At 37.2% G+C, this 25,388-nt stretch overlaps 1 protein-coding gene across 1 annotated transcript in view; it reads right to left on the reverse strand.

Annotated features, from left to right (window-relative positions):
* LOC113629270 (EGF-like and EMI domain-containing protein 1) overlaps positions 1-25,388 on the reverse strand; it is a 460,637-nt gene that overhangs the window by 8,217 nt on the left and 427,032 nt on the right. The window contains 8 exon segments of the mRNA XM_027123709.1: positions 475-603; positions 4,851-4,979; positions 8,793-8,916; positions 10,929-11,119; positions 13,317-13,439; positions 17,267-17,404; positions 21,682-21,804; positions 23,513-23,632. Of these exon segments, the coding sequence (XP_026979510.1) occupies positions 475-603; positions 4,851-4,979; positions 8,793-8,916; positions 10,929-11,119; positions 13,317-13,439; positions 17,267-17,404; positions 21,682-21,804; positions 23,513-23,632 (1,077 nt within the window).

Genomic DNA, 25,388 nt, shown 5'->3' on the forward strand with positions numbered 1-25,388 from the left:
AGTAGGAAGAGTGTTTATTTTTTTTAATTACCTTAAAATGTCATTTACAGAGATGCAGATTTACATAACTTGGCAATAACATTTTAAAAATGTATGGGCTATTTCATATTACTGCACTTCCTCTTTAATAATATATAAGGCATTTTATTTTACGTAAGTAAAGGATAATGTATAATATCATATAACAGGTGTGGTGCCAGTTAAGTCAACCCTAAAATTAAATGAGATGTGTATGGGAGGATAGAAATATATATAAATAAACTGGCTTCTCCCCTACCTCTTTGGAGCAGTTTCCTCAGAGCAAACTGAGGTGCTGTCTCCTAGGCTCTAGTCTTCAGCAAGACCCTGAATAAAACTTAAGCTCACAGCTCTTATGTTGGGTGTCTTCCTTTAAGTTGACACTAAAGTATTTTCAGTATTTTTCTGAGCTTCCTTGCTTACACACAGAGAGGAAATTTCGTGCCTGTGACTTACTCAGGTGACAAAACCTCCCATAGCGCCCTGGCTCACACATACAGGCACCATACACCCTGTGGCAATGGCCATTGTCGGCACAGTTACATTTCCTTTTGCAACTCTTCCCAAAGAATCCTTTTGGGCATCCTAAAGGGTAGAAAGACAAAGGAAGTGAATATTAACCCACATGCAAACCTCACTAGAGCGGTTGTTACATAAGATAAGGAGCTTGCAAAAGGTAAGACATTTCCAATCTGATTGGACCAAGGCTAGAGAGCTCTTTTAAAAACCAACCCTGTGATTTTATATCCACTGCCAAAAAATTCTGCAATGACTTGCCATTGCTGTTGGGTTAAAAACTCCAAACGTAACAAGACTGATGAGCCCCTGCACTGGCTGACCTCATGTTGCACTAATATCTCATTGACTTTTGCTCCACCAGCTGGCCTTCCTTAGGTGCCTCTAATGTACCTCACTCTTTCCCACTTCAGAGCTGGGCAACACGTGGCTCACTCTCTCTTCCCCTGTCTCATGTCTCCTCCTTTTGCAGGCTTCTGCTTAAGGGTCACTACTCTAGAAGTTGTTCCCTGGCTCACACAGTCTGTATGGTTCTCATGGTCTGACCTCCAAGCACACATTAATATTTAATTTGAAATACCTACCAACATTTGTAACCGATGTCTGCTTTGAACAAGACTGTAAGTTCCACGAAGAAGGACCAGGAGCTTTTTTATTTTTGTTTTGTTACCATATCATAAAACCTGGCACAGTGCCTTGCAAGCACTTAATATATATTTTTTGAATAAATGAATGAATATCGTTCGGGGGATAAACAACTAGAGGTGTCTTCCTGCACCACTGTGAGAGCAAACTAAACTTGGTTTCCATCTCCCCAGTTTCACGACCTGTGAGAACCTAATAAACTCCCCATGATTTCTGGCAATCCCTGAAGACTTATATCTTCATTGACTCTCTGCCTTCAACTCCTGGGACTGTACAAGCAGTTTCTTTTTTGTGTTTTATCCACCCATGTAGAAAATGTGGTCTCTTGACTGATTTCCATGAAAAATCCACAGGCAGCACTCATTGGATTGGTATTTTGTGAGTTTTTCAACCATCATTTCTCCTCTCTTTTCCTCTTTCTCTCCTCTCCTTTTCTTCTCTGATTTTTATCTCACTTCCTCCATGATTTGCCCAAAGATATTCATTTTCTTCATTCTGTTATTATGCAGAGCAAATCAATTCACTCAGGCCCTATGTGTAAACCTCTGCACACGAACTCCACATTTTGCTCAGCAAATGAGAAAGGCTTTCTCTGTATCCGGATTCATCCTGCTTAGATCACAGTTGGTGATTTAAGTATCAGTTATTTTTTTCTGTTACACATTCATCAGTCAAAGCAATTGTGCTCTTGTATATATAGACACAGCCCTTTACTTATTTAGAAAAACCACCTTGAAGAAGAACTACAATCCTGCAGCCTGTGGAACAAAAACTACATTCACAGAAAGATAGACAAGATGAAAAGGCAGAAGGCTATGTACCAGATGAAGGAACAAGATAAAACCCCAGAAAAACAACTAAATGAAGTGGAGATAGGAACCTTCCAGAAAAAGAATTCAGAATAATGATAGTGAAGATGATCCAGGACCTTGGAAAAAGAATGGAGGCAAAGATCGAGAAAATGCAAGAAATGTTTACCAAAGACCTAGAAGTATTAAAGAACAAAACACCTAGATGAATTAAAGAACAAACAAACAGAGATGAACAATAAAATAACTGAAATGAAAAATACACTAGAAGGAATCAATAGCAGAATAACTGAGGCAGAAGAATGGATAAGTGACCTGGAAGACAGAATGGTGGAATTCACTGCTGCAGAACAGAATAAAGAAAAAAGAATGAAAAGAAATGAAGACAGCCTAAGAGACCTCTGGGACAACATTAAATGCAACAACATTTGCATTATAGGGGTTCCAGAAGGAAAAGAGAGAGAGAAAGTACCCGAGAAAATATTTGAAGAACTTATAGTCAAAAACTTCCCTAACATGGGAAAGGAAATAGCCAACCCAAGTCTAGGAAGCGCAGCGAGTCTCATACAGGATAAACCCAAGGAGAAACACGCCGAGACACATAATAATCAAACCGGCAAAAATTAAAGACAAAGAAAAATTATTGAAAGCAGCAAGGGAAAAACAACAAATAACATTCAAGGGAACTCCCATAAGGTTAACAGCTGATTTCTCAGCAGAAACGCTACAAGCCAGAAGGGCGTGGCATGATATGCTTAAAGTGATGAAAGGAAAGAACCTACAACCAAGATTACTCTATCCAGCAAGGATCTCATTCAGATTCTATGGAGAAATCAAAACTTTACAGACAAGCAAAAGCTAAGAGAATTCAGCACCACCAAACCAGCTCTACAACAAATGATAAAGGACCTTCTCTAAGTGGGAAACACAAGAGAAGAAAAGGACCTACAAAAACAAACCCCCGAAAATTAAGAAAATGGTCATAGGCACATACATATCGATAATTACCTTAAACGTGAATGGATTAAATGCTCCAACCAAAAGACACAGGCTTGCTGAATGGATACAAAAACAAGACTCTTATATATGCTGTCTACAGGAGACCCACTTCAGACCTAGGGACACATACAGACTGAAAGTGAGGGGATGGAAAAAGATATTCTATGCAAATGGAAATCAAAAGAAAGCTGGAGTAGCAATACTCATATCCGATAAAATAGACTTTAAAATAAACAATGTTACAAGAGACAAGGAAGGACACTACATAATGACCAAGGGATTGATCCAAGAAGATATAACAATTATAAATATATATGCACCCAACATAGGAGCACCTCAATATATAAGGCAACTGCTAACAGCTTTAAAAGAGGAAATCGACAGTGACACAATAATAGTGGGGGACTTTAACACCTCACTTACACCAATGGACAGATCATCCAAACAGAAAATTAATAAGGAAACACAAGCTTTAAATGACACAATAGACCAGGTAGATTTAATTGATATTTATAGGACATTACATCCAAAAACACCAGATTACACTTTCTTCTCAAGTGCACACAGAACATTCTCCAGGATAGATCACATCTCAGGTCACAAATCAAGCCTCAGTAAATTTAAGAAAATTGAAATCATATCAAGTATCTTTTCCGACCACAACACTATGAGATTAAAAATCAATTACAGGGAAAAAAAAATCACAAACACATGGAGGCTAAACAATATGTTACTAAATAACCAAGAGATCACTGAAGAAATCAAAGAGGAAATCAAAAAATACCTAGAAACAAATGACAATGAAAACACGATGACTGAAAACGTATGGGATGCAGCAAAAGCAGTTCTAAGAGGGAAGTTTATAGCAATACAAGCCTACCTCAAGAGACAAGAAAAATCTCAAATAAACAATCTAACCTTACACTTAAAGGAACTAGAGAAACAAGAACAAACAAAACCCAAAGTTAGCAGAAGGAAAGAAATCATAAAGATCAGAGCAGAAATAAATGAAATAGAAACAAAGAAAACAATAGCAAAGATCAATACAACTAAAAGCTGGTTCTTTGAGAGGATAAACAAAATTGATAACCCATTAGCCAGACTTATCAAGAAAAAGAGAGAGAGGACTCAAATCCATAAAATTAGAGATGAAAAAGGAGAAGTTACAACAGACACCGCAGAAATACAAAGCATCTTAAGAGACTACTACAAGCAACTCTATGCCAATAAAATGGACAACCTGGAAGAAATGGACAAATTTTTAGAAAGGTTTAACCTTCCAAGACTGAAACAGGAAGAAATAGAAAATATGAACAGACCAATCAAAAGTAATGAAATTGAAACTGTGATTAAAAATCTTCCAACAAACAAAAGTCCAAGACCAGATGGCTTTACAGCTGAATTCTATCAAACATTTAGAGAAGAGCTAACACGCATCCTTCTCAAACTCTTCCAAAAAATTGCAGAGGAAGGAACACTCCCGAACTCATTCTATGAGGCCACCATCACCCTGATACCAAAACCAGACAAAGATACTCCAAAAAAGTAAATTACAGACCAATATCACTGATGAATATAGATGCAAAAATCCTCAACAAAATACTAGCAAACAGAATCCAACAACACATTAAAAGGATCATACACCATGATCAAGTGGGGTTTATTCCAGGAATGCAAGGATTCTTCAATAAATGCAAATCAATCAATGTGATACACCATATTAACAAATTGAAGAATAAAAACCATATTAAAAAAAAAGAAAAGACCACCTTGAAAAGTAGAGATGCAGCTTTCATTTTGTTTATTTCCTATTAGAAACATCAAGAACTTAAAGAGCTGTCTCATATGACCAGCCATTCCTACCGTCTTCACAGGTTTTCCCATGAACCCATGAGGGGCACTCGCACTGCCAGCTCAGAGGATCACATGTGCCTCCGTTCTGACAATCACAGATGCCATCATATTCTTTCCCACTGGTCTCTGGGGAACGAGCTATGAAGAAAATGGAGAAGGTGGATATACAGTGTAATATACTCATTGTGATACAAATGGTTAGAGAATAAAAGCTTGTCTTTCTATTAGAATGTATTCTCAGTAATTAAAATCTCTGTAACTTGCAGACTCAGGAAGAGTCTCTGGCCTGTTCCTAGTTTGGATGGCGTCATCATTGCTGGGGGAATTACTGATACAGCTAGTTAAAATGATGCTGACTGAAGAACTGCTAACAAGTTTTACATGCAAAATTTACCTTGTTCCTTAAACTCTAGCCTTCACATTTTCAGAACTACTTAAACATTTTTGCTCTATATATGTTACTAACCTTAGTGAGAAACAAACTGCATCTTCTATTTTGAAAAATAGAAATGTAGAAAAAAAAGCCATGGATTTTTAACCGGAAATGAAGGCAACTAAGACTGTCTTGAGGGTTCCAAGGTATTCTGCACAAAGATTGACAAAGTCAAGCAAAGAACTGTTTTCTTTGGTTTGTTGTTTTGGGGGGAAGTGCTTAGTATTCCATTAAAAATAAATAAAATGGGGGAAATGTCTATGACTTTAAGCTTAACTTGAGTAAATAGAGCTGCTGAGATAAGGTTAGTAACCATTTAAATTGACATTTTATCATAATTGGCTAAATATTGTAAAACTACATTTATATCACCTCTGCCATCTACCCACCCACACCTTTCCAGATGCTGCTAATATGGAAACTTGGCTGCTTTTCTTTGCTTTCAAGCTTGAGGTTACCATGAAAAGGAAAGGCGAAAACAAAAGGAGTAAGACAAAGAAACCGGCAACAAATACTGGTTGAGACCTGCATTGTTAATTTACACGTAGTAAGTCTTTGAATTCTTACAGCAACTATAGATGGCACATTTTAAAAAATATATAAATATATATTTTAAAATATATAAAATATATATATAAAAATATACCTGGAAAATGAAGCTAGGCAAGTTTAAATAGCTTGCACAGTATCTGGGTTATAGCAAGGCATCAATATTGGCATACCAACACTATCATCTGGTAGTCCCCCACTAAAAGAATATGATATCACGGCACACAGGGATTTGCTAAATACTTCATTAACATCAAACAGAGCAATTATCCTGGAGAAGAAAAGTTTAAAACAAACATGCGCTAAACCATAGCTGGATGATTTGGAAGAAGTCATGAATCTTCCCTTCCATATAATATATAGTCCATTCATTTATCATATGAAAATACTCCTATCTTCTCTTTCCACTGGATAGAGTCTCACAATAACAAATGAGACAGTCAATATGAAATCTCTTCAAAAGAAATGGAGTTCTAAAATGTGCTGTTAAGATTAATATGTGGTAATTTTTTAATTGTTTCATTGTAACTACTTGGAGAAATTCCTAAAACATCCAAGTAGATGTTTTCATTATAGACCAATAAGGACATTGAGCTAGAAGATCTACTCCGTGGGAAAACCAACTTTCCAGATCCCTGCAGATTTTTTTTTTTTAAATGTCTCTTGCTGCATTTGAAGAGCTGGTACTCTTAGAAATACTAGTGATGAATGATTGGTCACTTCCATTTATTACAGTTTATAGGGATTTTTTTTTATAAATTTATTTATTTACTTATTTATTTTTGGCTGCTTTGGGTCTTTGATGCTGTGCGCACGCTTTCTCTAGTTGCAGCCAGCTGGGGCTACTGTTCGTTGCAGTGTGCGGGCTTCTCATTGCAGTGGCTTCTCTTGTTGTGGAGCACGGGCTCTAGGTGCGTGGGCTTCAGTAGTTGTGGTGCCAGGCCTGAGTAGTTGTGGTGCCAGGCCTGAGTAGTTGTGGTGCACGGGCTTAGTTGCTCTGTGGCATGTGGGATCTTCCCGGACCAGGGCTCGAACCCATGTCCCCTGCATTGGCAGGCGGATTCTTAACCACTGCGCCACCAGGGAAGCCCCTATAGGGATTTTTAAGAAAGTGTTCTTGCTCTCCCTTTTTGTTAAAGAATTACTGAGCACTTTTTTTTTTTCCAATTTGGATTGTTCTGTTTTAATTTTTGTAGAAGAAGAATGAATGAAAGACAGGAAATGCAAAGAAGACATAAGCTTCTGTTTTCAGGGACAGACTGCCCTTTTCTGGACCATGTGAACACGTAGAGAATCTCAAGGTTTTCCAAAGCCAAAGAAGGGGTCATGTTATCTTCATTTTATCAGGAAGTTCATTTTCAACATTTCTATATTAATTTTGCGTCAGACGTTTTACTCTGATGCATTTGCAATAGATTTTTAGATTCATCTCTCATGCTGACATGTTAGGGATCAAGGGTTTGGAAGATGCATATTTACCAAAAAATTTTATAATATAGGGAAAACATTTACTTCCTAATAGTCATGCAATAAGATTTATTTGATCCCGGTTTTATACAGTTGACTATGTCAAGCAGCAGGTCCATATAGCTGGAAGTCTCAATACAAAGTTTTATCCATTCATGCACAGGTGCCTCCAATTTGGAGAAATGTGAATAGGACCTGGCCAATAAGCTTCCAGACTAGTAAGGAAATGGAACAGAAGCATAGCTAACTCTAATTCAGTGGAGAGAGGGAGAGAGAGAGAGAGAGAGAGAAAAGTAGAGAGAGAGGCTTTAAATCCACAGAAAATATAAATAGCTGCGATTGGACTGGGACCATCAAATAAAGCTTCAGGCAATAAATGGCAATAGACAAAGATGTCAGTTTAGCAAAAGGCACAAAGCTGAAAAGTGCAAAGCATTAAGTAGTGACTGGTGTAGCTTGCTGGAAATGATAAGCTGGTCAAAGAGTTGTGGATAAAAAGAGAAAAGGATTTATGAGGGCCTGATATTAGATGGTTGCCGGTAACTAGATTAGAAGCATAAAGCTTTATGTATCAGGAAATGGGACACTCCTGAAGCTTTCTGAGCAGCAGGGAGACATGATCAGAGGGATGCTTCAGGAAGAGCCTCCACACTCTAACTAGTAATTCTGGGGGAACCACTTCACTATGTTATAATTCAACTTTTGCATCCATCTCATAATAGAAACAATATTTGTGCTCTTTCTTCCCACATGCAGGGGCTTCAAAAGAAATTCTGCTCATATCATCTTCCAAGCCATTCACAAAGACCAAGAGAACTCTTTTATTAAAAAATTTATAAGGGAAATTTAAAAAGAGAAAAAGGAAATAAAAAGAGTCAATATATTCTGTTTTTATTACTTGTCAGTTTTAGTATCTGCAAATATACCTCCATTTAAAATATAAAGGAAAAAATTTATTAGAGGTATTATTTTTCAAATCATTGACATTTTCTCATGAGAGACATATAAAAAACTTACAAGTGTCATTGGCTGTACTTACATATTGTTTAAAAGAAAAAGAGAACACAAACAAAAAAGAGGCAGCGAACAGTCGCGCAGTTCCATTAACTGCACTTCGTAACGCAAATCCTTTCATTTTTCTTTCTTCCTTGGGAGTAGCTTGCCAGGGCCTAATGATTTATTTAAATGGAGGGATTTTTATAGGCCTAGAATATTAGGATCCTTTATAAACTTTTACGTTCCATGGATGAACAAGAGACAGCACATCAAGTTTCCCAGGGAACACAAAATCTCCCATTTTAATCACATGTTCAGTTTGAAACCTCAGTGCTTCACAGACATTCTTTGTGCACAACAAATAAATTGGTTTCTCACCCATATCAATTGTTAACCTTGTTAAAACATTTTGGGGAGAACATATGTAAAGAGCTCCTGACCAACAGTTTACCAGCAGTAAAGGAAAATTCATCACTCTCTTACCCATGCTCCAAGGAATCACTTACTTTCATTACAAAGAATGTCTCCCCAGCCAGCTGGGAAGCAGCATCCACTCTTTCCTTCCTGGCACCAGCCTCCATTCATGCAGTCCTCACAGCTCAACGTGCAATTGTGTCCGAAGGTATGAATCTAAACAGACCGGAATGCAATGTCATCTTAGTGGACCCATACTGTCTACATCACTGAAAATAAAGATGAAACCCTTCATGTCCCAAAAAACAAATAAACATGATCCTTGAGCACATTTCCTAAAGAGTCCCAGTAAAAGACAATAGCAAAGAGATACCTTTTAAAATAGAGCTTGGAAGTAGTCCCTAAAGAATATTTAGGATATTGAAGAAAGTAAAAAATGAAAAGAAATTACCATTAATTTCTGAACACAAAAATAATCAATGGTCCTGGCACTTCAGTGTTTTTCCTTCCAGGCTGTTTTATGCAAAGTTTTTTTTTTTTTTTTTCCCAAGTAAGCCTTCTTACTGAGATTTAATATACATGCAGAGAAGTGCACAGAACTCAAGTGTACACTTCATACTTTTTTCTCCCACAGTGTAAATAACCCCATGTAAATGCCTCCCAGATGAAGATATAGAATATTACCAGCACCCCAAAAACTGAAAGGTGACTTGATGATTCTTAATCATTAGCCTTACAAATTAAGCTCTATTCTGATTTATATCACCATGGATTATTTCCCCTTATTTTTGAACTTTATATAAATGGAATTGTAAAGTATGTACTCTTTGGTATCAAGCTTCCTTCATTCTATATAATGTTTATGAGACTCACACATGTTGTGTGTTCACTAGTTTATTTTTTATGGCTATATAGTATTCTATTGTATAAATGTACCATAATGTGTATATCTGTTCCATTCTTGAGGGAAATTACCTTAATCTGAATAAGGATGGATAGACTTTATCTCAGTTGTTTTTTTAAGGCTCATTCCATTTTAAGATTTGCCCCTGTTTCTAGATGGGGTCTTTCAGATGTCCCAGTTGAAAGCCTGTCATGTTTAGCAAGGCTTCTCCACCTTGGCAGATCCTCAACTCCAACTTCTACCTCTCTGGCACCATGCATGATACTGCTGATAACTGTGCTTAGCTCCTTACTCTCTTTGCAGCTGTCGGTAGACTTCCTGGCTTCTCTGTCTGCATAGCCAATACATTAGCAAATGGCTCAAGGAGAAAAGGAGCACAGATTGTCCATCTCACTTGTCTGAGCTTCTCTTCTCTCTAGATCTTGGCCACTCAAGTTCTGACTTGATAGTCTTGGTAGTCCTGAACTATTTCTATTCTGACTTTGAGTAGCCAGAGTATCAGGAGTCTAATGCAGTAACATTAAAGCATTTCTATCATTATGCAGATACATTTATTGATATTATTATCATTGACCATAGCGTATAAACAAATCTGCTATTTTACTGAATGTCTTCTAAAGAAATCATTAAGCTTTGATGCTCTTAAAATACAAGGAATAGAGGGAGAACAAAAAGAGCAGCTCTGTCTTACAAAGAAAAGAAAAAGAAGCAGCAGACTGGCTGCAAACTGTTACTTCTGAAAGAGGTTATGCTAATTTATTCTGATCAGAAGCGATTTGATGCTTGAGTTCCGTTGCATGGATATATAAGAAAAACTGCTCACATTTGTAAAGATATTTTTTCTTGGTCCACTTGAGCATATTGAACCATTGGTTCTCTGCATTTTAAAATTTAGAAAGGGTCTAGATGTTAAGGCTATTTAAGGTAAATTTGAACTATACCAAAATGACTTCTAGTAGAGTTTAAACTGTTAGAACTAAAAGGTCCCAATCCTTCTCTCCATTATGCTGATTCAAAGCTATTTTTCAGCTCCATTTCACTGTATCACATTTTCAATAGCGCCCACCCCCCTGCACCCCTTGGTCCACACATACCTACATAGCAACCTCTTTTTGTGCTAAAGGGAAGAAAGACAAAAGATGATGAATTTCATAGGGAGCTTTGAAGAAGTAATTTTGGTCCCATTTTTCTTGCTAATATCATGTTAAAACGCTTGATGGCATTAAACATTGATAATGAAATTGTCTATGAAAGATTTATGTGAACTATCTAAAAATGGAGAAAAGAGGTGACTTTAATGAGATACATGCTTTTATGCACCAACTCTGTGCAAAGCAGTCAGTTCTCCTCGAATATCTTTCCCCTCTTGCAGCTCATCTTCTTCACCTTCGTGGGTGAGAGGCAGAGAGGTGGCCACATAATGAAGCAGTTGAGGTGGGCTCTTGAATAGAAGACGTGGAAACTTCACAATATCTAATTCCTCTTCTTCTTCCTTTAGCTCATCATCATCTAAAGCTCAGACCGCACAGGGAAAGACCTGGATTCCACATGCTGGTTAAAAGAAGGAAAAACTGAGCAAGGGTTGATGGGAAAAATGAGAGAGTCTGAACTAGACAGTCAAGGCAGGGGGCAGCTGAAAGGTAAAGCTCTTTGAGAAAGCCATTTCAAACCGCCTATTGTAAACGAAGGTGAGAAGCAGCAAGCACAGAGTTGAAACTGCCGCAGAGAGAACAAAAGGGAAAGAAAGATCTCAGTCTGTGAAGAGAGAAAGGGGAGGACAGGTTGAGTTAAAGAATATATGGTCTCCGTGCTCCCAAAGAACAAGACAAGGGTTGAAGTCGGTTAGAAGAGATTTGATAAAACTCTCCACAGCAACTTAGAGATGCACGTTTTTCCATCACTTCCAATTCTGCAGCCTTCCTCACAAGTATACTCATAGTTTTCCACAGAGTTGATACGTAGTTGGCCACAGATGATACTGAGATCCAGACATTCACCCACATCTGGGAAAATTTAAAGTGTTTGCTCTTAGGCGTTGAGAGATAAAATAGACCGTATGAACTCATGGGCATATCTGTCACCTTTATTAACCAATAACAATGTATTGCTATATAGAAAGCATAGCCCCAATTCTTCCTCAAATATATCCTGCCAATTACTTTTCCTTCACTCATTTCCAAGTTTACCATAGTTTACCTACATAGACAAGGTCTTTCTGAGAGCTTGTTCATGAGATTTGAGGAAGAATTTAAAACTTACATGGTCTTAGGCTGTGTACCATTTTGCAGAACGTTCATTCACTCTTGAATTATTCAATATCTATGGTGAAGCCTTTATTCCACGCATAATTCTGTGCACAGTTTGTGGAGAATTTTAGAGATGGATGAAGGCTAGGCCTTAATCTCATATGACTTACTGGTGTTATGTCCACATCTGAGCCCAGACTTTGATCAATGTGTTCAATATACTAAAAGTTCATTTATGAAGCTGAGTTTCCAGGTCTGGCCTCAGATTGTGGATACCTTTTCCATTTGGATGTGTGTACCCAAGTATGTATATTCACAATCATCTCTTGGCTCACTTTGCTTAAGAACAGATGGTACAAGAAATTCAATTTTTTTTGGCCCTGTTAATTGGATGGGAGGTGTAAGTGGTAATATGCTCTACTGTGTTTAGAATATATAGATATCATAGTTGTATGTTCTTTGCTGTTATCTATACTGCAAGGCTGGGGAGCTTGGCACCTATATGAAGAAACACAACTATCATCCTCAACAGAATACAAGAATTTATTTCTTTAATCCAAGAAACACTATTTTCTCTGAGGCATTAAAGTCTTCTTATATAATTTGACTATTATTGAAATAGATAACAATCTTCGAATCTTTGATTTCAAGAAGAAAAGTAAGGTTCAAAATAATGGTAATAATAATCACAAATGAAAATTTAAAGATTATATATTTAAGGTAAACTCGTTAAAGTAATTTACAGCAATGACTTGCATGAGCCCTTCTTAATGGTATAAAAAAGTGAATTAACTCTACTCACTGAATTCAAACTCTCCTATCATATAAAAATACACCTATCAGCTAGAAGTCATCTAAAAGGTAAGTGAATCAATTTCAACAAATAAGTTAGAAAATTATAAAATGACTCACCTTAAAGCTTGCATTATCTAGATTGATATCAGATATATAAAGGATTCTGATACAGATTTGGACTGTGGCTTGTGAACCGGCAATCCTTTTGCCCTTAAAGTAGAAGGACACTCAGTAATCACCTCCGACTCCAGTCAAGCTTGCCAAGAGCAATTCCTGTGGCAGTGTGCTATGGCTTGCTGGAATCTCTCACTTGCCTATATATATATTAAATTAGGTAAAAGGGATTATGGGCCGATGACTATTATTATAATAATAATAGCTACTTTTAGTTGAGTGATTTCTCGATGTCAATCACAGTAGCAGGCACTTTACATATATTACTTTTCTTAATTTCCCCAGTAATCCCATTATTGTCTTCACTTTACTGATGAGGATTTGAGGCTCAGGGCACCCAAGTTCATATAATAGAACATGGTTAAGCCACAGAGAGATCCAAGTCTCTTTAGTGTCAAAGCCTTCCCTTTCCCACCCTAACCCTCTGCCTCAGATATTCCCCCTCCATTGATGGCCCCATCACATCAGGGATTTCACGTTAGAGCTCAGGAATTCACCATCACATCCACAAGCGACAGAACTGATCCGAAAGCCTTCCTGACAACTGCATTCAGAGCCTCCTAAGTAGCTGATGCAGAGCTGGGCCCAGCAGGCTTCTCCACTCTCACATTCATCAAGGTCTAAAGGGGGAAAGGACATTTCTGTTACTTAAGGGCAGGAATTTAACTGACCTTTGAAGGTGCTGATAAGCCTCACTTCGAAATTAAAACTGATTTACTAACCATTTTCTATTTCTCAGGTTACTGAGTACAGACATTGAAGAGACTATAACACAAAACAAATGAGGCCGCATTTGGGTGTACGTTTCTGACATGCTTCTATGCCTGGTATTTATTTGAAAAGGCTGTAAGTAATCTCCAAATGCATTTATAAGCACAGGGTAAGAGATCTCTGCTATTTTTCCAGTTTAAACAGCAATCTAACTGAACAAACAGAGAACTTGAAGAACAACAACAAAAAAACAGCTTGAGAAGAAGAGCCAAAAAATTCCACTTAATGGACATTTAATAGCTGCAAAGAGGAGGCAGTCTTAGGCCCCCATGTGTTTGTTCTTCTGGAACTTCAGATGAAAGAACGTTCCCAAGCAAAAAGAGGTCACGTGACTGGGAAGAGAAGTGGATAAAGGCAATTTAGAGAGAGGGCAGACAATCATTTTAAATATTATGTGTTAAATTACAGAATATTTCAGGGCATTTGCTTGAACTTTTCGATGATGCTTTGACTGGGATGAGTTTTTATTATAATTGGTGACACTATTACCCTGGAGTGTCCTAGCAGATAAACAGCTTTCTAAATGATGATCTTTAAGTCTCCTTCAGCACTGTTATTCTAGGATTCTACAATCTGGCATGTGTCTTCCTTTATTTGCCCTGCAGAAAATAAAAATGCACCAGAAGATGTCAAATTGAAACCTTTCAGCCAAAGGCTAATCGATTTATCCTGAGTTTTGAGGGGATCATTTATAATATAATTGGCTAAAGGGTAGCAACAGACTCTTTACCCACTGCTTTCACCAGGCTAGACACCTGGGAATTGTGTGGTCAGGGTTTTTGACTATAGGTCCTTAGTTCAATTCTACCCCCTTTGTTGAATTGTTAAGTTGGGTGGCCTGTCAGTGCTGAGTTTACAAAATCCCATTGCTCCATAACTACATGAGCGGCCCCAGATATAAAAGGTCAGTGTCTCAATTAACCTTGGAAAGGGTACCAATGTAAGAAAATGCAGACAAGAGAAAGGAAGGAAAGAAAATGCAATCAATCAGCTAAGGTTAGGGGTCACCATAAAATATCCAAATGAAGGTCATTTGGACACAAAACATTCTTTCTCCTGCAAAATGTCACAAGCAGTGCTACTCACAAAACTCTAGATGATATTTTTTTCCTTTCTTATATTAAAACTTCATTTATCCTTTGTATTATATAGCATGAATATAGAGGACAAAAAAAAACTTTAAAAAATTCAGTTTAATTTTATCTAAAACATTATGTTTTTTGGATTTTCTTATTTCAAGATTTTTTTAAAAGTCTTCTCAGATATCACCAGAGCCTCTAAACATATACGTCTCATGATTCCCTGTTCTCAACCAGTAAGGAGCACAATTGCATCACATAACTGGAAAAATGAATTCCTCGATCTATCATTTTATGACCCATTTTGGATTCTTCTTCTATTATCATTCCTCTGGGGTTATTTCTGTCTCATGTACAGAACTCATCTGAAACCCCACTCTTCCTTTCTTAAAATGTCCTGTCCCTTCAACCCTTATATCACCTGTTTTCCTAAATGTCTTGATTCCTTTCCAGATCTTATTTGGTAATATCTTTCCTTGCTTATTTTTTATTTTTAATTTTTCTTCCTCTCCGATGATAATATTTTTCCTATTTACATTGGCCAATACACCAAATATTGCAGCATCGCAGAGAAATTCACCTGTACTTAAAAATTTAGCCCTAATCAAAACTACAGCATTAATTGCAGTCAGGTGAAACAATTAAACATTTCAATTATGACTTCAGAAAAGCATCAAACGTAAACCTTGAAAAAACTTGACCTTCTGTATCTACCCCCCACACATAGTCACTGAATAAAGCTCCAAAGATTAGAATAAAATTTTTTTCTGATAACTACCAGTTGTTAAATTTAGTGAACTTACTGCTGGTCAGACACTTGTATTTTGTATAGTTGTCTTTCAAATTGCGTTAAAACATCTCTAGGTTTTAGCCCTAATACATTTTTGCATTTGGGCAAGACTGACCATTTGCAGACTAGAACACATTTATTTGTAAAAGGAACGTTGTGTAAAAGGAAAGTTATGTAAAAGGAAAGTGGATCCTAAAATACACTAAAAAGAAAATTGTTTAATTTCCCTCATGCATGAATGTTTTACAAAGCATCCATGGCCTTAATCTGTTCTCAGGCAAATAAGCCGAGTATGTATATGCACACTCCAAACAAATCATTGCCTTTACTCTAGTGAATATTTGGTCTTTAGGAATGAGTGTTATTTATTGTTGGAAAATGAAATAAACTTGAGCCGTAAACAAAACAATGTTGTCATGTTGACTGCTGAAATGTCATAAATATGCAATTTTCTACATTTTGACCCTGGAAGATGCTATTTTTTCTGGCTGTAAATAAGAAATTTACTGAACTGTACTTTTCAAAGAATAAGGAAAGATATCAAACTATAAGTTGCAAACAAAAGGTTTAGCAAAATTCCAGTTTCCCTTACCCAACAGTCAATAAAAGAAGGTAGGAAGGAAAGAAGGAAGGGAGGGAGGGAGCGAGGAAGCAAAGAAGAAAGGAAGCCCTTTTTTTTTTCCAGAGATACAAATGTTAGCAAGGTAGAAAATTATAAGCATAATTTTCATTACAAAAAAGAAGCAAGGCAATCAACTGGTTTCATTAAGTTAATCACCATAGACACTGAGAAAAATGCAGAAGGTGATGTTCGATCAAGAAATAACAAGTAATGACATTGTTTTGGTTAAATAATTTATGAAACCAGAATACTTTAAAATCCCTTGAAGTTCACTCTGTCACATTAGTGCCAAACTAAAAAATCTCAATGACTTAGGCTTTTGAAATTCACCTCTTCTCTTTTGGTACTTCAGTTTGCCTCAAATCATACTGTAGCATGAAATGGTCAAAGATTGTTTTTAGTACTCACATCATAATTTTTAAGAAAGGTGATATAAAGTATCACAAAAGAAAACAAGCAAATATGGTATCATAATTCTCGAATGATGGCAAATTGTTTTAGGGGCTTGTAGGTGCTCTCAGACCCAGAGCACATAGTAATTTAGTTTGATGCTCACTCTTCCTATTTTTAGTAGATATTCCTTTTTCTCAGAAGTTCTAGATTAAACATTTCATTATGAAGCAAGGCTGGGGTGGAATTTATTCTTCTCATTGTCTCAAATGATATAAGTTCTGATAATATGTAGAAAAAGTTACCCATTAAAAATAGTTTTGAGCTGGGACTTCCAAAGAATAACATCTTTTAAAGTTTTCTTTTGGACCGTAGCTACCTGCCATGTCAAAGGTGACATCCAAATTATCACCAAGTTGAAAACCAAAGAACATGATTGCTTCTGCTTGTGGTGGAGAGAATTAGCGTGCATGGTGGCATTTTTGTTTGAATTACAAATTACATTAAATGGTTAGATAGGCCTTAGAATATTTTCCAGAAATAAAACTGTTAAGTCCATATATATTGCTAATAAGTTTTAAATCTCCTTTAACTTCAAAGTAAATATCTAAACACAATGATGTCTTCTGTCAATTAGTATTTCTTTTACATTTATCCAGTAGCCAAAGACACTGTTCACTTTACTTCTTGCAGTTTGAGAGATGTGGCTACATTAGAGCACTAAGTATTAGAGAAGAAAGGGCTAAATGAATCCAGGGCAACCTCTGAAGGAAGATGGCATTTACCATACATTACCTATGCATGTTTTCTCATCTGAATCAAGTTGGTGTCCATGGTTACAGGAGCAACAGGGCCCACCAACTGCATGTTCACAGTGACAGGAACAACCACCATTATTCTTTTCACAGCTATTGACAATTTCCAATTCAATCCCTTTCCAAAACAAGCAAAAGAGAATTATTAGCATAATAACAGAGAAATCTGAATATATGGCAACAATGGGTACACTCTCTCTGTTGGGAGATGACTAACTTTATTGGAAATCTGTCAACACTCTAAGCATATAAAAGTAAAAGTCTGAGGACTATTAAGCATTGTAAATATCTAGACCATATCAAAAAGCTTATAAACCTATAAATAATGTCAAACTGACAGAGTGTGGCAGAAAGGTAATGAGTCCACCAATGGTTATTAAACGTATCTTAAAGGACACTTACGTCTGGGAATTTTCAGTATTTTCAGAATGTAAAAAATATGTGTATTGAATCAATGATCAGAAAGCAAATACAGCTGACATATCTGTTCTCAAACTAATGGTATGTTAATATCTGCCCTTTTCTTAGGCTGTGAGTACATGAAAATACTGTTAAAAATGGCTTTGGAACAAAACTATGAACAAAAAACCAATGAATTAGCTGATTATATGTAACTGGTATCATGTTCATATGCTAATCAGCTTTGATGTATACAAAAGTCACTTATTACATAAACATTCTCTTACTTTGAGCACTAATTTGCTGATCATGGTACATGCCACTACCTTGGGGCACTTTGGGGGGCATCCAGCTCAGTACATAGATGTCAATTTTCCTGAGCACACAGGTATTATAATCAATCATTTTCTAAGTGAGAAAATGAAAAATAAAAGAACGCTTTGCATCATTGTTAAAAGTATGGAATTAGATACTCTGCTATTTTCACCATTGGCCCCCTTCTGTTCTTCATTTGTGTTGCTTGGACACACCTCTAAATGAGAGCGACTATATTGGTTCATTTCCTTCCATTCTTAACTCCTGAATCCTTTGAAAGAAGAAAGATGCGAAAGAACAGGACAAGGGCACTTAGGATTGTGGTATTCCTTGAGAGCCTGTATCACCATTCAAACTGCCAAGGTATCTGCTATGTCGCTGTATAGTTACATGTACAGAAATCATGCTCCCTGGTCCCAGCTTCCAGCCTACGCTAGGCAGCAGCCATGTGTCCAGGGCGCCCAGGGCACATCCCTGTCATTGTGCTCATTCCTCTGTACCTTCATCATCTTGTATTACCCAGCTCGTAACAGATGTTCAAAAATTGGTTTTGAGAGTAGAGAATGGACTTGAGGACACGGGGAGGGGGAAGGGTAAATTGGGATGAAGTGAGAGAGTGGCATGGACATATATACACTACCAAATGTAAAATAGATAGCTAGTGGGAAGCAGCCACATAGCACAGGGAGATCAGCTCAGTGCTTTGTGACCACCTAGAGGGATGGGATAGGGAGGGTGGGAGGGAGACCCGAGAAGGAGGGGATATGTGGATATATGTATATGTATAGCTGATTCACTTTGTTATACAGCAGAAACTAACACACCATTGTAAAGCAATTATACTCCAATAAAGATGTTAAAAAAAAGTGTTAAAATTAAAAAACAAATAGGTTTTGAATGATTGAATAAACAAAAAAAAGATTATGCTAATGAGTTTATTGTTGAAAATAAGAATGCCTTTGGGTTTAGAAACAGCTAGTTTAGGACACAGCAAAATAAGAGAGCTAAAGGAAAGGCTGAAATAATTAAGGGAACTGATAGTTTTCACAGTATGTTAGCATATACTCTGTAGGGAGACATATTTCAAAGTTTGGCTCCTATTCTCGTTTCCCTGTGATCAATGCAGCTGTAAGACTGCCGGAGGTACTTTACATATAAATGACATTACTGTAACCTCATAAAGAGCTAAACTATACGGGACTCAGACATGCGCATACTCATCTAGAACTGGCCACTAGAAGTAAGCTGAGAGTCTGCGTTCTTGATACAGATGACACTGTTTAACTATCATAGCTAAAAATATGCTTTAAAAAAACTTTAAAATCTGATCCCCGTGGTTTCTCATAGATAGCAAATAATCATTATTTACTCAATATATTAAATATGCATTAAATACATATGGAACTTAGGTTCACTATATACTGCTTGGTAGTTTGGGGACAGTTTTATTTAACCATGCTAGATCCAGAATTTTCTAATTTCTAATCACAAGATAGTGATAGTTCATTCATAGCACACTTTGAGGATTCGATGTTTATGCTATACAGTATTTTGAGAGCCTCTGAGAAGAAATCATATAAATACAAAATATTGTTGTCCTAGGAAAAAGTTAAAACAATATTTGCCTAAAATATACTGTTACATGAAGAACACGTAATTCATTGTTTTTTTCTTTTTTTTTAATTTATTTATTTATTTATTTTGGGCTGTGTTGGGTCTTCTTTGCTTTGCGCGGGCTTTCTCTAGTTGCAGTGAGCTGGGGCTGCTCTTTGTTGCCGTGCAAGGGCCTTCTCAATGCGGTGACTTCTCTTGTTGCGGAGCATGGGCTCCAGGCATGTGGGCTTCAGTAGTTGTGGCACGCGGGCTCACTAGTTCTGGCACACAGGCTCACTATTTGTGGCTCGTGGGCTCTAGAGTGCAGGCTTAGCAGTTGTGGCACACTGGCTCAGTTTCTCTGCAGCATGTGGGATCTTCCCGGACCAGGGCTCGAACCCATGTCCCCTGCATTGGCAGACAGATTCCTAACCACTGAGCCACCAGGGAAGTTCCTCACTGCTAAATATTACCATGTTCTGAAAACATTTACCCCACCTACAAGTTTTAAAGCACTCAAAATACCAGTTTTCACCAAGAAAGTTTTGTATGTCAGTTAGTAAATATTGAGGTCTGGTGAGAGCTACACAAAGAACTTAGCCAAATATTCACATGAGGGAAATAAATGTAAAAATACACTTCTACCAAATGTATTCAACTCTAGGGCAAATTGCTTTCCCAAGTAACTTTCACAGAAAGCCTATACCTCATGACTCATTAGCAATAATGACCCCCTCTTTCATGATAACTGAGAACTCACCAGTCAGATTGCAAGGGATTTTACTTCAGGCATCTGTAAAATGTACTCACCTCCTAAACCTCTGGCCACATTAAAAAGCCAAGATATTAATAAGAAAGAAAAAACCATCCACATTTCTCTCTGCCTGAAAGGACTCCTCAGGGCATTGAGAGAAAGATTCACTTCGAAAGAAGTTATATCCTAATTAGTAGTTAATTCTTCTCTCCCATGTTATTTAGTTTGCTCTTTAAAAGACAAATATCACTGCAGCAAAACTGCCCTGTCTTTAAGCAGTAGAAATATACCAACAGACCTTAAGGCTACACCGGCAACCCAGGCATTAAAGAATTAGAGTTTTATGCACTGGAAGAGAATGAAAAACTTAGTGCCCTTAAGAATGTCTCTTCATGAGAGAGCTTAGGTAAAAACATTACATAATTTATTCTGTTTATCATTAGCCTTATTATTCTTCCTTAATTAAAACTGATCAAGAGGGCTTCCCTGGTGGCGCAGTGGTTGAGAGTCCGCCTGCCGATGCAGGGGACACGGGTTTGTGCCCCGGTCTGGGAAGATCCCACATGCCGCGGAGCGGCTGGGCCCGTGAGCCATGGCCACTGAGCCTGCGCGTCCGGAGCCTGTGCTCCGCAACGGGAGAGGCCACAACAGTGAGAGGCCCGCGTAATGCAAAAAAAAAAAAAAAAAACTGATCAAGAGACATATGATGTATACAAACACATAACAAAGTTAAAAGGATAGTATATTTGGAGCCTAAAGACCCTAGTTCAAGTCCCAGTTCTGTCACTTACTCATTTGCATAACTGAATTTTTGACTTCCACCCGGAATGGATGGTTTACTAAGATGTGGAGAACTGGAAAGGGCATCTTTGGAACTGAGATGGAAAATGAGACATGCTATTACAATCTAGAGCCGCCCCTTGTGCTGCTGGTTCCTTCACTCCTGCTAGTTCCTTTTCCCTGAGTTTTACACTGGAATTATTAGTGTTCAATAAATATTGCACAGCAGAGGTGGTGAAGGAAGACAGACTCTTCGCAAAGGAGAGCCATGGGTCCAAGACAGCCCCGAGTCAGAAGACCTGAGACTTAGTCCTTGTGGTCTACACTGTGGATCATGATACCGACCATTTTCTGTTGACTCTGGGCCCCTGTTTTGTCAAATTAAAATGAGGGGGTTGGTCTTCGAAGCTCCCACACCCAGTCTACCCCAGGGGAAAACATTCTCAGGAGCTTCCACTTCGGCAAGACATTCAGTGTAGTTCTTTTGTTTGTTACTCTTGTTTAATACTTGTAAAATGCCACACATTTCCTGGGCTGCGATTATTGCCACTTACTTGAACACTGTTTTCCATCAGCTCCCAGCTCAAAACCAGGGTGGCAGGCACAAGTGAAAGATTTCACTGTGTTCACACAGCGATGGCGGCAGGAAGCAAGCCCTTCAGCACACTCGTTTACATCTGCAGAAAGAGATACACAGGAGCTGTGTCTTCAGAGCTGGAATTAAGGTTTATTTGTAAACTATAAAAATGCACTAAAGCATCCCCTGCCTCTCAACCCCCAACATCAAACGTAACAGTAAAATACCACATAGGTTCCATATTTGCAAATAAACCAACTGCGAATGACATGAACTCTACTGTAGGTCTTATGTTCTCAAACACTTCTTTCTACCTATTAGAACCTACTAGTATCTATTAATTTGAAAAAAGAGAAGACAAACAAAAAAATAGACCTTTTCTATCCTCTAATAATATAGGCAGAAGTCATTGTAATTTGTCTTCATGAATATGTATCAAATTCTTAACCAAAAATGGTATCTCTCTGATTTAAGACAGTACAAGTGGCCATACACAAGGCAGATTTGGAGTTTTCATATGTAGCAATCCATGGTGTATATTGTACATATGATTGTTACAGGGCAATGCCATTTAAACACTGGTGCCCTCTCTCTCTCCTGACACTGATGGCCAAGTCTATTCAGTATAACATCATTTTGTGGCCCATGTAGTTTCTGCAGGCCCCCCCTTTAAATGGATAGGTCTCACCATTATTTTCCCAAATAGAACCTCCTCCTTGTACGGTCCTGCATGCCACCCCCACCAGGACTCTTAAGAGAAATACTCATTTTTTCTAAGGTATTTATAAAACCCTACATAGGCAGTAACTTTGGGGACAGACTTTTTAGGAATAATGTACCAGATATTATTAAAATAAAAATTTGAAAAAGATATTATATAGATAAGTATGGATATATGTATATATCTATATATGTATACATTTGTCAATTTTCCACAAATTTTAATAAGATCCTATTCTGTGTCAGAAACTCAGCAAGGTAGGTGCTATGCAAACAGAGGACCAAAGCAGAAATGTTCTCTGTCAGAAAAGTACGTTAACATAATCCACAGAAAACTTTATCTTGGTTTTGGCTTAAAGAAAAAAAAAACTAACTTCACACTAATTTTTATGTCTAATTCTTTTTCAATTTCTTAAAGTGTTTATCAGTCCCATAAGTCAGGAAACATTTTGTATTTTCTTAATTAATGCAAATAAACTGTTTCTCATTTCATAGAAATGCTGTGATAAAAATGAAGGATTCTGTGATTTCTCAGAAGTTATTAAAACAAAGACAGTCCCACAGGAATGACTTCATTTATCAGTTCTGGTCACGAAGTAATTTATCACTTTTATCTTTGAATTGAAGTGTGTCTTTTGCTATTTCTAGGAAACAGAAATAAGTAACCTTGTAGTTATAGAGTTTCTTTCTTTTTGGTTTTAATTATTCCTAACTTCTGAGAGCACTCATTTGCACATAGTTGCTTTTCAAAGGTTATCTCCACCTTCTGTAGCCTATAATAAAAAACTCCCTGTGAGGTTATGGAAGGTTTTGAAATATTAATTCTGGAATTCACTTCAGAATGAAAAACAGAAAACAAAAAGAATCAATTCTGAAACTACACCAGATCATTTTTTGTAACTAAAAATTTCACTGAGTTTTTAAAGTTTCATAAAAATACCTTTCAGAATGATCAAATAAGAATATAAATGTTCTTTTTTAAGCATAAATGAAAACACCTTTCTCCTAGCTGTTCTGACTAATCAAAACTGAATTACCACAGAATTTCAAACAATTACCCAATTAATCCATCAGTTTCAACTTCCAACCTGCACAGGCCTTTTTGTATTCAGACAGCTGGTACCCTGGGTGACAGGCACTCCTGGCCACGCCATGCTGACTCTGACAGATGTGAGCACATCCATTTCCACCCATGCAGGGGTCCATCGCTAAAAGCAATTAAGCAGTGATAGTTTTCAATTCATTAACTTCAGAAAGATGTACAAAGCAGAAGTTTGGAGAAAGGTAAAAGAGAACTGGGGCAGGAGGATTTCTTACATAAAGATGGTAAAGCCTCTGGAAAGTCTTTCCCGCTTTCAGATGACGCTAATCCAACAAAATGTTTCCCATTTTGTGATGTGAGCTCCAAAATCTGAACAAATCCAAACATGGATCGAGGTCAAAGAACTGGCTAATTTTACTCTTCTCAAAAGTCCATCTGCTGCCCTCTTGTACCCAAAGTTAAATAGAATCAGCAGGAACTCCTCCACACACCTTTTCATTTTTTCTCCTTCTGTCCCCACCTTTTCTACTCCTTTGAGCAGCAATTATCCTCAGATAAACCTTTCACCTCCTCTAGATCTCCTCTGCCTTTGGATAAGCAACCACGGTGCCAAGAAAAGGCCAACCGGAGCAACATGGGAGAGTCTTAGCTACCGCTGCCATGGAGATGAAATAAAGAAGTTCAGATCCCACTGGAATTAGTGAGTGACCTCCTTCTGATCTCCTTTTCCCCTCACTTGCTCTCATCTTAGTCTTAGTCATATTCTCTGGAAGTCCAAAGTAATGTGAAGCCACACGTCCTATAAGGAGTACCTCCACACAGAGCTTATTTGTTGAATTGATGAGCTAAGTGATCCTGGTCTGACTCTGTAAATCAGCCTTGGCTACATTACAAGCTGCTGGGGTGGAAATTCCTACTCCTGTATGTTCCCCATTTCCTTTTTTAAAATAATGCACAGAATATAAAAAGCAGAACAATGAATAAAGCTACCTTGCTCCCACGTTCACCCAGTTTCAATGTAACAACTACCACAAAATGCAAGCTGGCAGTACATTAATGCTTGCATGCTTTTGTTAATTTCTTGTAAATCCTTCCAGACTTTATGAAAATATAAGTGATACAAATATCTATCTATCTATCTATCACAGATACAATATACATTGTTCTACTTCTTGCTTTTATGTAGGGAGAGATTGAATTGAATTTGTGGATCAATTTGGGGGAGTACTGCCATTTGAACAAAATTAAGTTATCTGATCCATGAACGCGAGATGTCTTTCCATTTATTTTAGTATCTAACTTATTTCAACAATGTTTTGCAGTTTTCATTATATAATTTTGGCACTTCTTTTGTTAAATTTGTTCCTATGTATTTTATTCAATGTTATAATAGCTAGAATCATTTCTTAACTTTACTTCCAGATTTTTCATTGCTAGTGTATAGAAATCCAATTGATTTTTATAGTTTGATCTTTAATCCCACAACTTAGTTGGATTTCCTTGTTAATTCTAATAGTTTTTTTAGGTGGATTCCTTAAAATTTTCTGTTACAAGATCCTGTCATCTGTGAACAGAGATATCTTATTTCTTCCTTTCTAGTCTGGATGTCTTCTATTTTCTTGCCTTTTTGCTCTGGCTAGAACTTGCAGTACCATGTTGAATAGAAGTGGCATGAATAGATATCCTTGCCTCATTCCTGATTATAGGGGGAAAGCTTTTAGCACTTCACTATTTAGTGTAAAGTTACTGTGTGTTTCTCATAGGTTCCATTTATTAGGTTGAGGAAATTCTCTTCTATTTCTAGTTTGTTGAGTTCTTTTATCATGGAAGGGAGTTGGATTTTGTCAAGATTTTTTTCTTGCATCTATTGAGATGATCAGGTGGGTTTTGATATGGTATATCACATTAATTGATTTTCAGAT

Source organism: Aethalodelphis obliquidens, unplaced genomic scaffold (assembly GCF_003676395.1).
Source record: "Aethalodelphis obliquidens isolate GAN/ISIS:26980383/991018 unplaced genomic scaffold, ASM367639v1 scaffold1, whole genome shotgun sequence".
In the NCBI taxonomy this organism is placed as follows: Eukaryota; Metazoa; Chordata; class Mammalia; order Artiodactyla; family Delphinidae; genus Aethalodelphis; species Aethalodelphis obliquidens.